Source organism: Leucopleurus acutus, assembly GCF_964270905.1.
Source record: "Leucopleurus acutus genome assembly, chromosome: 4".
In the NCBI taxonomy this organism is placed as follows: Eukaryota; Metazoa; Chordata; class Mammalia; order Artiodactyla; family Delphinidae; genus Leucopleurus; species Leucopleurus acutus.
The window spans coordinates 4372611-4386897 of record NC_139146.1 but is presented as its reverse complement, the minus strand read 5'-3'; the positions used below and the strand labels follow the sequence as shown (position 1 = coordinate 4386897).

Here is a 14287-nt window from a genome sequence, read left to right as displayed (position 1 = left end):
AGAGAAGTTAAACTAGTCCAAGGTCGAACAACTGCTAGGCGGAGGAGCCAGGATTTGAACTCACGTGGTCTACCTCCAGAACCTGCATTATTTTTTCCCCTTGTGTATTTTAGTTTTAAAACTTTTCTATTGAAGTCTAACATACATACAGAGAAGTCTAAATATTGTTGTATTTAACTTATCGATGATCACAAAGTGTAGGGTATGTACTCTTAAGCACTCCAGCAAGCCATGTTTGGCCTTTGATGTCAGACCCGGTTTGAATCCTGTTTCTCTTGCTGTGTGACCTTGGGTGTGTCACTCAGCTTCTCTGAATCTCATAGTTTCTTGGGTGTACTTGGCAGGCTTGTGATGATTAGAGCATGTGATAGCTCCTGGTATGTTTGGTGTTTGGTAAATTTTCAGTAAATTATTTGACTTATTAATAATTAAGATTATAAATTGTGTTGGCTTTGTTAAGTGGACTATCTTCCGAACCTGTGAGTTGCCTTCCGGTCACTTTACAGGTACTTATGATGATTAGTTTTGGTAAATATATGAAGCTGAAACATTTGGGGGTAGAGGGGAAACCTCCCCTGTGCACTGAAAGTCCTTAATTTAAAATGTCCCACCTGTGCCTTTTAAACATCACCACCTTTGGGCGGTGTAAGTTAAATATCTGTTCCTTAGGGTTGGGAAGGAGCCTCTGGGGACCCTCAGCAGTTTAACGCCAGTTTCTGCCTGGTTTGCTGATGGACGGAAACTCACTGAACTACATCGTGTTGAGTTCCAGGTGCCTCAAAGTTGCCGTGCGCCCTCCAGAGGAATATATTGGGCTTCTAGGAAATTCTTTTTTAGGATTGTTTTTATCCTAAAGAATAACTCTTTTAAAAAAACAAACTACTTTTCTAGTTGACTTTCCTATTCTGTGGTTTTTTTTGGCTGTGCCGCGTAGCATGCGGGGTCTTAGTTCCCTGACCAGGGATCAACCCCACCCCCTCCCCTGGCAGTGGAAGCATGGAGTCTTAACCACTGGACCGCCAGGGAAGTCCCGACTTTCCCTTTCTATGTAATGCACATTAGTCCATTATTTGAGGCCGCTTGTGCAGCAGTGGAAAGAGTAAGCACCTTAGTGTAGGCTCCAGGTCAGCCCCAGCAGGACCACTTCAGTCTGCGTTCCATCTGCGCCTCGGTCTTGTCTGTGAGGTGGTGATGACAGTGTCCTCAGCTCTGGGGGTTGCTGGGGAGGTTACACAGATCATAGATGGTGGGCGTGGACACCGAACACAGTGCCCAACGTGCAGCGTGCACCGGTGAGCAGAGGCAGCTGCTTGTGTTAATTGCTAATGCCGAGGCGCCTGAGATCCAGAACGTCCTATGCCTTTCTTTCCACTGCTTGAATTAAAAAGAGAAAGAGACTCACAGTGGTTGGTGCTTGTGGGCCCCCTACACAAATGTCTGATTCTCATGGGAGATGTCTCATAGGTCAGTGGGTTCTCCTTTTTGTTTGGTCTAGGCTTGAGGTGAAGGCCTGAGAGAGCCACTCCTGTGGCGAGTCTGGCGGTCCCACCAGCATCCTCACCAGGAAACGTGAAGGACCCCTGAGAGGCCTTCCGGAGGGTGACGCAGGTGTTGGAGAGAGAAGACTCAGGTGGGACCCTCCCTGCAAGACCTTGGGCAGGTTGCTGCCTCTGGCTCAGCCCAGCGTCGTTCCCACCTGTGAGATCCTCTTCTTTCACGGGAGGGATAAGGATTTGAGGAGGTGCTTGATGTCTGCATGAGGGCTGTAAGTAGCAAAGCTTACCAAGGGGCTTTGGGGTCACAGACTTGGGCTCAGGCCCCAGCTGCTGCCACGTGAAAGTGGAGACCTGGGCAAGCTGTGTGCTTCGGTTTCCTCCTCTGTGCAGTGGGGGTAGTACCTGGCGCAGAGGGCTGCTGAGTGCTCTGGCACAGAATGGCATGTTAAGAGCTTAGAACGGTGCCTGGGCCTCATGAAATTGTAGTTTTATGGTGGTGCTCTGGTGTTGTCAGGACTTGCAGACCGAGTTCCTGCTCTCTGGAAACTTTGGATCTGTGACAGATGGGCCCTCAGGCCATGGCTGATAGAAAGGGGCCGTGTGCGCCTGACTCTTAAGCAGCGGCAGGCCTGGGTTGACAGGAGGCTTGGCAGCGAAGATGAGCGCACCCTCCGTGGAGGATCAGGGAGAGTGGCGTTGTCCCCGTGCTGATGGGGGCGCGAGGGGGCCGCTCCCCTCCGCGGCGTCCAGAGGGGAGAGCTGGGACGAGGGAGGCTGTGTATAGCACGCGCCCCGTGGGCAGGAAGGAGCCACGGGAGAGGAGAGGAGTGCAGAGGATGTCTGCATGGACGGGCAGAGCTGTCCCTCCCTGAAGCCACCAGTGAGTGGAGTTTTCTTCCCCTGGGACCCTAACTAAATCATTTAGTTTTGGTTTCATAAACTGTTTCTTTCATTTATGAAGACTTGGTCAAGACTTAGTCCCATTACTTTTTAAGGAGGAGAAAATTAAATTGTTGCTTCAAGATGGACTTGTTTTCCAAAGCCTTATTCAGAGTCACTGGCAGAGCTGCTCTCCACTCTCTGACTCGTATTAAACTAAAGACGGGCCCCTGGGAGTGAAGGTTGTTTCAGTCTCTTGGGCACTTTTCCTCTTTGCTTCCTGCAGAACTCAGTTTTGTGGCAGGTAAGTAAAATTCAGGTGGCCTTGCTGCTGGAATAAAAAGTCTTCGTCTTTTCTGTGCGTTATGTCTTGTGTGTTTCTCTCCTCCGGACGGTGACGGCTGCTCATCATCAGACTTGGATCTGGTGCCGGGCTGTGCCTGGGTGACTCTGAGAGCCCAGGTCGCATGCTGTGGTGGCCACTGCACAGGGGGTCGTGTGAGACTTTGGGAAACAACTGCAGAGGGAAATTTCGTTTTACTTTCCTGAGCCGTCAAGTGTTGACAGTGTTCGTCGCCGTCTAGTCTAGCAGCGGATACGGCGCACAGGGCGGTCACCGCTCACTTGCTGGGTCTGCCGTCTGCACGCATGGCTGGGAGCGCGATGGATTTTCTTCCTCTTCTGTGACCTCCCCTGCTCACCTTGTTCTTGAAACACAACCCAGCTCTCAACAAATGTTTCTTGGATGGATTGCCCCTGAAACCTGCCCACAACTAGAATGTAGTTGTTAGTAATAATTAATTCAGCAAATAGAATTTTTTTTTTTTTGGTTGCACTGCGTGGCATGTGGGATCTTAGTTCCCCCACCAGGAATCGAACTTATGCCCCCTGCAGTGGAAGCGCAGAGGGGAGTCCCGCAAATAGATTTTTTAATCCTTAACCATGCTAGGCATTTGACCAGGCAGTGGTATCCAGAAACTGTTAGCATGTGCCCGCCTGAAGCTTAGTCAGGAGCCAGGGGAGAGAGATACGGAAACTGCCGTAGGTGGGGTGTGGCTGCAAGGAGCTCAGGAGGAAGGAGGGCCTGCAGCCTCCTGGGGGAGTTGAGAAAGGCTTCTCAGAGGAGGTGCTGTGTCTCCTTGTGGCACACGCTCCCAGATCCCCAGGGGCGCTGATGGCAGAGCTGGGGAGAGTACCTGCGGCAGTGGCGCAGGACGGCTGGGTGCTGAGAGAGGTGAGGGTGACGGCATGAGGCTGGTGTGGCTGGCAGGGACGGATCCAGAGGGCCCTGGGCCGGCTTGGGGAATTTAGGCTTACTCTGTCTTTAGAGAACGTGTGATTTGGAGGCAGGCCATCCGCAGCTGGTCTCCTGGCTGGCTTCCAGAGTCCACCCTGCAGCTTCTCTTGGAAGCACCCCCTTTGTGCAGCCTCCCCTTGCAGGGCCCCGTCGGAAGGCAGGTGCTCTGGCGTGTGGCTTCTGGTTTCATGGCACTGGTAGCACCAGGTGAAAGGGCTTGAGGACAGTTGGCCTTGGCCCTTGCGGAGTTTGGTCTTAGAATATGGTGCAAGGGGAAGTACTTTTTCCCTTTTAGGTTTATTTCTCTGAAGGCTGTTCTCTGAGTCTGTTCCTCAAGTTTAAGGAACTTAAGCTGGGCTTGGAACCATCGGGGGCTCCAAAGGTCCCTCAGCTTCTCCCTAGAAGAGGCCCTCGGGCTTCTCTCTGTGGCCCCAAGGCAGAGGAGAGAAGACGGAGGACGAGGCCACCACCAAGCGGCTTGGGACTCTGTCCGACCTTGTTTCTTTCCTCCCTGTGCTTCCATCTTGGCGACTCAGAGGAGAAGGGGTCCTTGGGTTCACATCACACACTTGTTCCATGTTGCTGCCTATTCTAGTGTCAAAATTTCAGTTTAAATTCATGGGTTTTTTTTCAGGTACTTAGGCTCTTTATGTGGCTGGAGTGGAGGAAATTCACGTTTATCGGGCACCTACCGTGTGTCAGGTACAGGTGTGCCGGTGCTTCACCACACCTCATTTCCTTTATCCTTAGCCAGCCTGTGAGGTGTATGGTATCGCCCCCTTTTACTCCTGGGGAGGAGGGAAGTTGAGGCTCAGAAAGGTTGAGCATCTCCCCAGCTAGCAAGTGGCAGGGCCAGAATTTCAGCTGGGGCTGTCGGAGGGTCTCGGCTCTGCTTACTGTGAGTTTTTCCTCTTGTGTTTATGGCTTTTTGCCAGTTTGACCTGTTGGTGTGTTGATGGTATTTGGATAATTCTCATTACCTTTGGCGTTGCCAAAGATTAGCTCTTAACTACGTGCTAAAAATGTTTCTTACTGGATTTTCCTCTTAATTAAAAAAAAAAAAAGTAGAGCTTTCAAATTGGTATACAGCTTTATCCTCCTGTGTCTTCCCGTCGTGAATCCTGTTGTTTCACATCATAGTTTGGTTCGGGAGTTTTCCCAGCGCAGGGTTCCAGAGACAGTTTGCTGTGGCCTTGCCTGGGAGGAACTCCTGGCTGGGGACTCAGGGTAGGGGCCACAGCCCAGGAAATTCAGGGCAGTGTGAACTGCAAAACAGTTAAGACAGGTTCCCATGTGGTGAGGTGAATGCCCAGATCCTTTCCGAGGATGAACTGAGTTTTTGCTCTGTAGGTTAGGGAAGCACTTTATTTTGTGCAATACCTTTATGATCTCATTTTTGTATTAAGCTGTAATTTTGCTTGTAGTTTTGTTTTGGTGTAGTTCTACCTTCCAAGAAAAATTGATAACCAATTAGTACGACACCATGATTAAATAATCCTTCCTTACTCACTGGGTCATATTTCAAGTTTTTATTCATAGTTCAGTCTATTTCTTTCTTTCTTTTTTTTTTTTTTTGCGGTACGCGGGCCTCTCACTGCTGTGGCCTCCCCCGTTGCGGAGCACAGGCTCCGGACGCGCAGCCTCAGCGGCCATGGCCCACGGGCCCAGCCGCTCCGCGGCATGTGGGATCTTCCCGGACCAGGGCACGAACCCGTGTCCCCTGCATTGGCAGGTGGACTCTCAACCACTGCGCCACCAGGGAAGCCCAGTTCAGTCTATTTCTGAATTCCGCAATTGAATTCATTCCTTCTTATTTCTGTTTTTGCTCCAGTGCTGTACTGTGTGACTGGTTCCTTCCATGTCTGGGAGGGGGGGAGATTACCCCTCCCCCGTTTTCTGCTTTTAATGAATTTGCTTTGGCCGTGTTGACAGTGAGAGGCAGACCAGGCTTCCTGAAGGGGAGCGGGAAGCTCATTGCAGAAGCTAAAATAACACCCGAAAGGGGGTGGTTATCAGTGTTACTGCCAGGCTTCAGACCTTCAGCTGTTTGCTGTTGTATGATAGCAGCTGCTAACAGTGCCTGCGGTGGGGGGCGCCTGCTGAATGCCTTTCTCACGGCACTTTATTTAATTCTCCCAAGGCAATCTAGTGGAGTTGGGATTAGAACCCAGGAAGGACTGAGCCCAAAGTTCCCTTCTTTATGAGGTTTCTGTTCGATGGATCAAATTTAAAGGCACCACCAGGTTTCTTTAGTTTTTGATGTTTTAAAAGGACAGGAGAAGGTAATGTAACAAACCCCAGGGTTCTCAGAGCACAGGGGACTGTGCTGTCCAGGCTGATGCGCCTCCTACCCCAGTCTTAGGCCGGAGAACCATAGGCAGGGCCTGTGTGTTTACTGCAGGTTCATGGCCTTTATTTTTTCCTTTATTGATCATCCGTCTTCACTGAGCCAGCCTTCTGACCTGGGTTTTTATAACCCCAAACTACACCATTCATCCACTACTATGGCTTATTTTGGAGTCAGTCCTATAGATCCCAGCTCTGCGGCTAAATAACAATGTGATCCTGGACCCATTTCTTTTTTTTTTCTTTTTGGTTGCCTTGGGTCTTTGTTGCTGCGCGCGGGCATTCTCTAGTTGCGGCGAGCGGGGGCTACTCTTTGTTGTGGTGCATGGGCTTCTCATTGCGGTGGCTTCTCTTGTTGTGGAGCACGGGCTCTAGGGCGCAGGCTCAGTAGTTGTGGCGCATGGGCTTAGTTGCTCCGCGGCATGTGGGATCTTCCCGGACCAGGGCTCGAACCTGTGTCCCTTGCATTGGCAGGCAGATTCTTAACCACTGCGCCACCAGGGAAGTCCCATGGACCCGTTTCTTGACCTGAGCCTCAGTTTCTTCCATAGTAAAGGGGATAATATGCCCCGCCTTGTAGACCTGAGTAAGGTGACTAAAACATTGTGGGGACCCATGGCGAACTTGAATGTGTTTGGGGTCATCTCACTGCACATGGCGTACACAGTTCATCTTCTTTTCTGTCATGAGGAAGGCGTCTCGATTTCTGTGCTGTCTCCGAACAAGTTGAACCTTGACTTATGTATGGGTTATGAATTCATATACTTTTGACAGAGGTATCCTGTTTATCATTTAAAAAAACATGGAAAACAAAACCCCTTCTCTCTTCCCTGCACAGCCCTCACACTCCCAGTGCTGTCCTGAGGATCACAGATGTGACTGGGGGCAGTGATGGGGATGATAAAGATGGTTATTTTATGTATTTTTACCCTAGGTGTATCCTTTGTTTGAATTATCTTCCTGTTGTTTTGTATCATGATAATATACGTTAAAACTCTAGCTTCTGGCCCTGAATTAAAACTTTTGTATGTAGGGCTTGTTTCAAGGATTCCTCTTTTAAAAGGTGTGTCAGAACATTTGAACGTGCGTCAGAGGAATTGCATCTTTGGCTTTTATATTCACTGTCCTGATTTCCGTTTTGGTGTTTTTTCTAGTTTTTCCGTGGACCAAGATGACTGATGGAAACCTTTCCACCACTACAAATGGCGTAGCCTTGGTGGGCATTCTGGACGGTCGACCAGGAAACCACGTTCAGAACCTGCAACCCCTGAATCTCAAGGCACCCAGATCCCTCTCGTTGCCTGAGTACGGGCCCAAGCTGAAACTTGGTGCTTTAGAAGATCGGCACAGCCTTCAATCGGTGGACTCAGGCATCCCTACCCTAGAGATCGGCAACCCGGAACCTGTCCCCTGCAGCGTGGTCCACGTGAAGAGGAAACAGTCCGAGTCGGAGATCATCCCTGAGCGAGCCTGCCAGAGCGCGTGCCCACTGCCTTCCTACGCGCCACCAGCTGCCACCAGTGCCGAGCGGGAACAGAGTGTGCGGAAGTCCTCCACGTTTCCCAGGACAGGCTATGACTCAGTGAAGCTCTACAGCCCCACCTCCAAAACCCTGAACCGCAGCGACAATGTCTCAGTCTGCAGCGTGTCCAGTCTCAGCACAGAGCTGTCAACCACGCTGTCCGTCAGCAATGAGGACATCTTGGACCTCGTGGTCACGAGCAGCTCCAGTGCCATCGTGACCCTGGAGAATGACGATGACCCACAGTTTACTGATGTCACCTTGAGCTCCATCAAGGAAACCCGTGACCTACGCCAGCAGGACTGTGTTGATGAAACTGAGGAGGGGAGGAAATTGAAAATATTGGGACCATTTAGTAACTTCTTTACAAGGTAATGCCGTCTTTATCTCTCTAGAAGAGCCAGGTTATTCAGTTCAGACCAGTTGCATTGTTGTTCTTGTCTGCAGTGTGTCCTGTGTTTCCTGCCCACAGAGCAGACACTGTCATACAGATAATTATGCCGTTTCCAGTAGCCCAGAGTCCTGTGGACTTGTGCGGAGGACTGGTGATTCTGCTGTTCGATTCCTCACTGCTGGCTGTCACTTCTGTGTCCCTGTCACTCGCACAGTCTCTTGTCACTTCCTGGCCTCTGACCTGCTGTGGCTGAGGCTGACCTGTAAGTGGCCACTGTTACCAAAGCAGCAGCCTTTGTCAGCTTTATCCTCCGAAGGGCCCTTTATGCTGATAACTTGAGTTTCTTGGGCCAAGCAGAGGGTGCTGGCGAGGGTGATATCGGACTTAGTAACTCCAGCCTCCGCTGGCACAACCCAGGGCTGGTATTTCTGGGTGCCCCTGGACGCGCGCCCTGTGCTCCTGCCTGGCTGTGCTCTTTTGTTCGTGTTCTGGCCCTGGGCCTGCTTCTGAGTTGTGTGCTGTCACTGCACTGCAGCCACACACGTTCCCACCTGTGTTAGGACCAGGCCATCCACCCCACTCCCCGTGGTGCCCTGTCCCCAGGCGCCGAACCGGGATGCTGGCATCCCTGTGTCTCACCTTAAGCCCCGTGCAGCCCTTCCTACAGCCTCTTTTTTGTGCCCTCGTGTTTCCGTTCAAGTGTTTTGTGTTTGCGTCCTGGGCTCTGCCCTTGACAGGCAATATGGGAGCAATTCGGTAGTGACCTTGGGTGGGCTTGCGGGCTGGGGGTGGTGGAAGTGGACATATCAGTCAGTCACATAGGCAAACGTGAACTCCCAAACTGTGGAGTGCCGCAGGGAAGGGCCGAGGGCCCTGGAGACTGTGTGCAGAAGGGCCTTCTGGTCCCCAGCAGCTCTCTGGAGGGCCTGGGCCCAGGGCCTGGCAGGTAGGAACGCCGCCGTGGTCCACCTGGCTGCCCCTGTCTGTGCCCGTAGCGGAGCCCGTGTTGGACACTTGGCGGTACGGGTGTCCCTTCGAGGTGGTGGACGTGCTGGCTTGAGTCAGCCGGGGCTTCTGCGGCTGTGGGCGCGCACGTCCACTTACGGCTGCCTCGGCTCACGCATCGTCTGACGGTGGGGCCGTCTTGGATGAGCCGAGACCAGTCCCGAGTGAGAAGCTCTCCGATGGCGGCGGTGGTTTTATGGGGCACCTCTTCTCTCTGATGCACCCGCAGACAGGTATTGTGCTACTCCCAGGAGAATTCCTGGCCCCAGAACTCAGTGACTTCACGGTTGCCTTCAGTGGGAGAAACCCAAGAACCCTGGGGGAGACCCACGATCCTCACTGAGGCCATAGCCCTAAAACAGTGCTGCTGCAGATCAGATCTGTGTGGCTGAACTGTTCCCTTTGCTCAGATCAGTGTCTTCAACTTTGCCTGTTGATGAATACCGCCTGGGTGCCTGTTAAATACGGCTCTTCAGGCTCCATCCCAGAACTCCAGGATCAGAATCTCAGGGGAAGGGCTCTGGAGACAGGTTTTTAGAATCATCTGAGGTTCTTGGCAAATTTGGGAAACCTTGCTCGAAAATGGGGGTGGCTGGGAAACAGCATAGAGGAAAGAACTTAGCTTTGGAATTCAACAGATCTGCACCCACATTCTAGCTGTGTGACCTTGAACAAGTTACTTCACCTCTCTGAGCTTTCTCATCTCTAAAGTAGCGTTAGTAAATAGCCTAGCACACGATGCCTGTTGTGTTGTTGATTTATTGATACTGTGTTTGTAGTCTTACCTGCATTGTTCCCATCGTCATTTGCTTTCTGTCTCAGCTTCATCATCAACAAAATGGGTATGATGAGGCCTACTCCTGCGGTGGTGAGGGAGACGAAGTGGGCTCACACGTGTGGACCTTAGTACGGACCCAGACAGAGTGAACGTTGCAGCGTCAGTTGCTTGTTGTGATGGTGGTGACTGCATCTTGCTTTGTCTGCTTGCCTTTGTCTTACTGTCTATGTTGGAGCCTCATTTCCTTTGAAAGGAAACACTATCAATTACTGCAGATTGTTTCTTGAAAATCTTTCTGGGCTTTGTGCCACAGAAATCAAATGTCTCCTCTTTGTTTTATTTCTTAGTTCTCATCTCCTTCCCCTCGTTTTGATGACTGTGACATTATTATTGTGAGCCATTATTAAGTACCTTTGGGAAGCAGGTGGCATATTAATGACAAGTGAATCAAGATCTGTGATATCGTGGGCCAAGTGTAGTGAATTTTTTGTCCTGGAGTCTTAAGTGTTAGAGAAGAGTTTCAGTCCATAATTCCTTTGAGAGGAAAACGGGGGGTTCTGTGCAAAAATGTCTGGAACCCACTAAACATTTTACAGGTGAGTTTATAGGCAGGGCCTGGCACACAGCAGGTACTTCGAGGACGGTGGACCGTGTGAGTTCTTGTTGGGGGCAGGGCTGCGGCTGGAGCTGGTCCTTCGTGGTTCCCAGCCCAGGCTTCTGAGTCATCCTGTGTCTCCACTCTGTCCCCTCAACCCAGCGACTCCCTTGACCCTCGTGCCCGTCTGTTGTCCTTGTCCTCACCGAGTCCACTTCTGGGTTGTAGAAAGCAGTGTGGGTGGCATTGTGGAAGGCCGGTCTAGGAGAATGGGGCTCAGAGGAAGCAGTGGAGGTGGTCAGGGAACTTGGAGCCTGCGGGAGCAGACCTGTTGGTGAACCTGACTGCTTGATGAGGATGGCCTGGACGAGTCAGGAGCAGAGGAGCGCCAGGAGGGCTGGCTGAGCCCGGCCACTGCCCCGAGGAAGCCCAGGCCCAGCTCCAGTTTGTGCCTTTGGCCCCTCCTTCACATAGACTGCGGTAAGCACCTCCTGTGGAGACTCCACCCTGAGCTTAGAGATAGTCCCTGCCCGTAAGGAGCTCCCTCCAGTGGGGGAGATGGACACACACTGCAGGGGTGGGGGGCACGAGTCTTGACATGGGGCTGTGTGTGTGTGCGCGCGTGCGTGTTGGGGGTACCGCGGTCAGAAGCACTGGTTCAGGAGTTGGGCTGGCTGGGTTCCGTGTTAGCTGTCCTACTTAATAGCTGTGTGACCATGGGCAAGTTACTTCACCTCCCTGAGCCTTAAATGGGACATAAAACTACTGTGCAAGGTTAGAGATCAAATAGGTGAAGCACCTAGCACACTTCCTGGCCCTCCATGAGTAGTAGCTATCAGTGATTCTAACATAAATATTATCATTTCTAAAAAATATGTTTTCTAAAGCTTTCTCTGGTTCTTATCCCCATATTGTGCTTTACTTTGATCAATCCAGGATTGAAAAAGATCAGGATTTCTCCACTTTGGCTCTGTTGACATTTGGGGAGGGGTGAATCTTTGTGGTGGGACCTGTCCTGTGCATTGACGGCTGTTTAGCAGCATCCCTGGCCTCTACCCACTAGATGCCAGTAGCATCTTTCCAATTGTGACAACCGAAAATATCCTCAGACAGTGCCGAATGTCCCTGGGGGGCTGGGGTGGGGAGATGGGCAAAATCGCCCAACTGTCAAGGACTGCTGAGCTAGCAGGTTGTAAATGTTGGTATTTAATTGCTTCTTTGAAGGAGATTTACTAATGTTGTATACATATGTATATTTTTTGTTAAAGTCTAGTTGATTTATAATATTATATTAGTTTCAGTGATTCAATATTTTAATAGATTTACTCCATTTAAAGTTATTATAGGGACTTCCCTGGTGGTCCAGTGGCTAAGACTCTGTACTCCCAATGCAGGGGGCCTGGGTTCGATCCCTAGTCAGGGAACTAGATCCCACACGCCGCGACCAAAGATCAGCGTGCCACAGCTAAAGGTCCCGTGTGCCTCAATGAAGATCCCATGTGCTGCGACTAAGACCCGGTGCAGCCAAATAAATAAATACTAAAAAATAAAAAGAAGTTAATATAAAATATTGGCTATCTTCCACTGATGTAATATACTTTAAGCAGGATCCTCATCTTTTTTTTTTTTTTTTTTGTGGTACACGGGCCTCTCACTGCTGTGACCTCTCCCATTGTGGAGCACAGGCTCCGGACGCGCAGGCTCAGCGGCCATGGCTCACGGGCCCAGCCCCTCCGCGGCATGTGGGATCTTCCTGGACCGGGGCAGGAACCCGTGTGCCCTGCATCGGCAGGTGGACTCCCAACCACTGCGCCACCAGGGAAGCCCAGGATCCTCATCTTATATAGAAGAGAGGGACTGTGTTCAGGGCTCCTCTGAGCCCGGTGTAGTGTAAGAGCCTTTATCTAAAAAGCTGGACAGCAAATATGAGAGGAATTCAGTAACACGCTTGTTTTCCACAGGAGATAGGGCTGGGATTTCTGTGAAGCCTGGGCTGGAAGGTAGTAATTAGCTTTGACCACTTACACCTTCTTTTGTGCAGCCCTTTATTAAGCTCTCAGGAGAGATGACCTGAGTATCCTTTGCTGAGAAGCGATGCTTGAACTGCATCTGAAGGGTGAGAAGGAGCTCGCCAAGCGAAGACGTGGGGCAGAGGGGACAGCTTGTGGACGGCTGGGAGCCGGGGAGCCCCTGGGTGTGTTTAAAGGAGTGTAATGAAGCATTTTTCCGGTCCGCTTCCCGACCTGGCTGAGAGGTCCTTGTGGGCACAGTCTGTGTCTGGTTCGCCCTGGCACTGAGTTGTAATTCAAAGATAGAGACAGAGGAGTTGGTGGTTCAGAGCCGGAGCTGCTCAGACCCAGGTTTGAACCTCAGCTCTGCCATTTTTGACCTGTGTGACCTCAAGAAACTTCCTTAATAACCTCTGTGGTCCCCAGGGTGTACTGGGTGACAGGGGGTTAATTGTGCCTCTTGTGAAGCGTTGATGTGGAGGTTAAACGACATCCTCCAGGTGAGGCTCTGGGCAGAGCACATACCCAGTATGAGCAGGTTGGGTTCCTGGCCCTGCTCTCTGCTTTTGTTGGGTTTCCCATAAGATTTCACTTTTTTAAAAAGGGAGTGTGAAAAAACTTGAAACCACTGGCTTAAGAAAAATAAATCTTTAGATGGGCACTTTGACTCAGTGGGCAAGTGCTCAACTAAAATTTTAGTTCCTGTACTGATCTAGGCATTTGGGATTTGACCATTTGAAAAGCGACATGAGCAGTGCTAAGGAACGTATCTGCCCCCTGCTTTCTTTTTAGGGAGGTGAGTTAGCTTACCAACAGGGTGGACGCACTTCAGAGACACGTGACAACCAGGGCCCTTGGCACAGGGAGTAACAGACAATGCCCAGTGCCTGCCGGGTGCCATTCTCAGCACTTCTGAGGGGTCACCTTGCTTAATCTTCAGCTGCCACACGAGGGAGTGCCGTGTGTTAGATTCGATGGGCTGGCTTGTCCATCCTTCTAGGGGCCTCTCCTGCACTGTGGAGCCAGGGAGTTAAAAATGTGTGTTTCCCAGAGATGCTTGCAGCCAGGGCTCTAGGCATGAATTAGGTCCCGTTTGTGAAAGATTTGAGGCCGAAGTCAGGCGGAGACCATGTTTCTTCCCCTTTTGGCTGTTTTCTGCTGTTTAGTGATGTCACAGAGATGTGAGGCTTCCCTGCAGCATCCTCCCTGTGTCCCTTTCCCGAATGTGTAGAGGCTGCTGCGGTGCAGGAGGTGGCTGCGTTCTGCATCCCAGGGTTGAGAGGAGTTGTGGTGGCTTCCTGATCCTGTTGCGTTCCACTCCAGTGGCAGTTCAGATGTGGCAGCTCCCCTGGTGCATCAGTTCTGTGTTGTTCAGGGAGCCGTTCCTGGGGGCCCAGTTTAGAGGTGCCTAGCTCAGCCCTTACAACGATTTTGAAATCGTCTAATTCCTTGAGTTAAATCCCTTTCTGCTTAAAATTCTTAGAGTGGGTTCTGTATGCTGCACTGAAAGCTGATGGATTCAGGTGAGTGCCGTAATAATTCTCATTTATAGGTGAGGAAACTGAGGCAAGAGGTGGTTAAGTAGCTAGCAAGGGATACAAAGATGATACGGGGTTTGGGACTCTGAACTTAGGTTTCTTTTCTGGAAAACAGAAATAAGTTCATGCTTCAAAGGATTAAATGGGGAGGAAATAAATGTACATGGATGGGAAGCACCCAGCACATGGCAGGCATATTAATGTCTAATTTATTTGTTTATTTTTTTTTTGCCTGACTGTAGTTTTCTACTGCTTTGACCATTTTAGAATTAGCATCAGTGAATTGAGGTATAACGTTGTAACTGTGAATTTTCTGTAAAATGTGCTTGCCAATATTCTTGGTGACTTTGACCTGGCATTAGTGATATAGAGAAAACACCTGCTGTATATCTGAGCTGCTGGGGTGTGTGTATGTGTACACACATGCA

General features: G+C 50.6%; 1 protein-coding gene across 4 annotated transcripts in view; it reads left to right on the top strand.

Annotated features, from left to right (window-relative positions):
• The window catches only part of TBC1D14 (TBC1 domain family member 14), a 102740-nt gene that overhangs the window by 3084 nt on the left and 85369 nt on the right, over window positions 1-14287 (top strand). For all 4 annotated transcript variants that reach the window (XR_014326170.1, XM_082838210.1, XM_082838211.1 and 1 more), the window contains exon 2: window positions 7173-7911. Coding sequence is in view for 3 of the 4 variants with exons in the window: in XM_082838210.1 (XP_082694336.1) it covers window positions 7190-7911 (722 nt within the window). In the remaining variant the exon portion in view is untranslated. The remainder of the gene's footprint in view (window positions 1-7172; window positions 7912-14287) is intronic.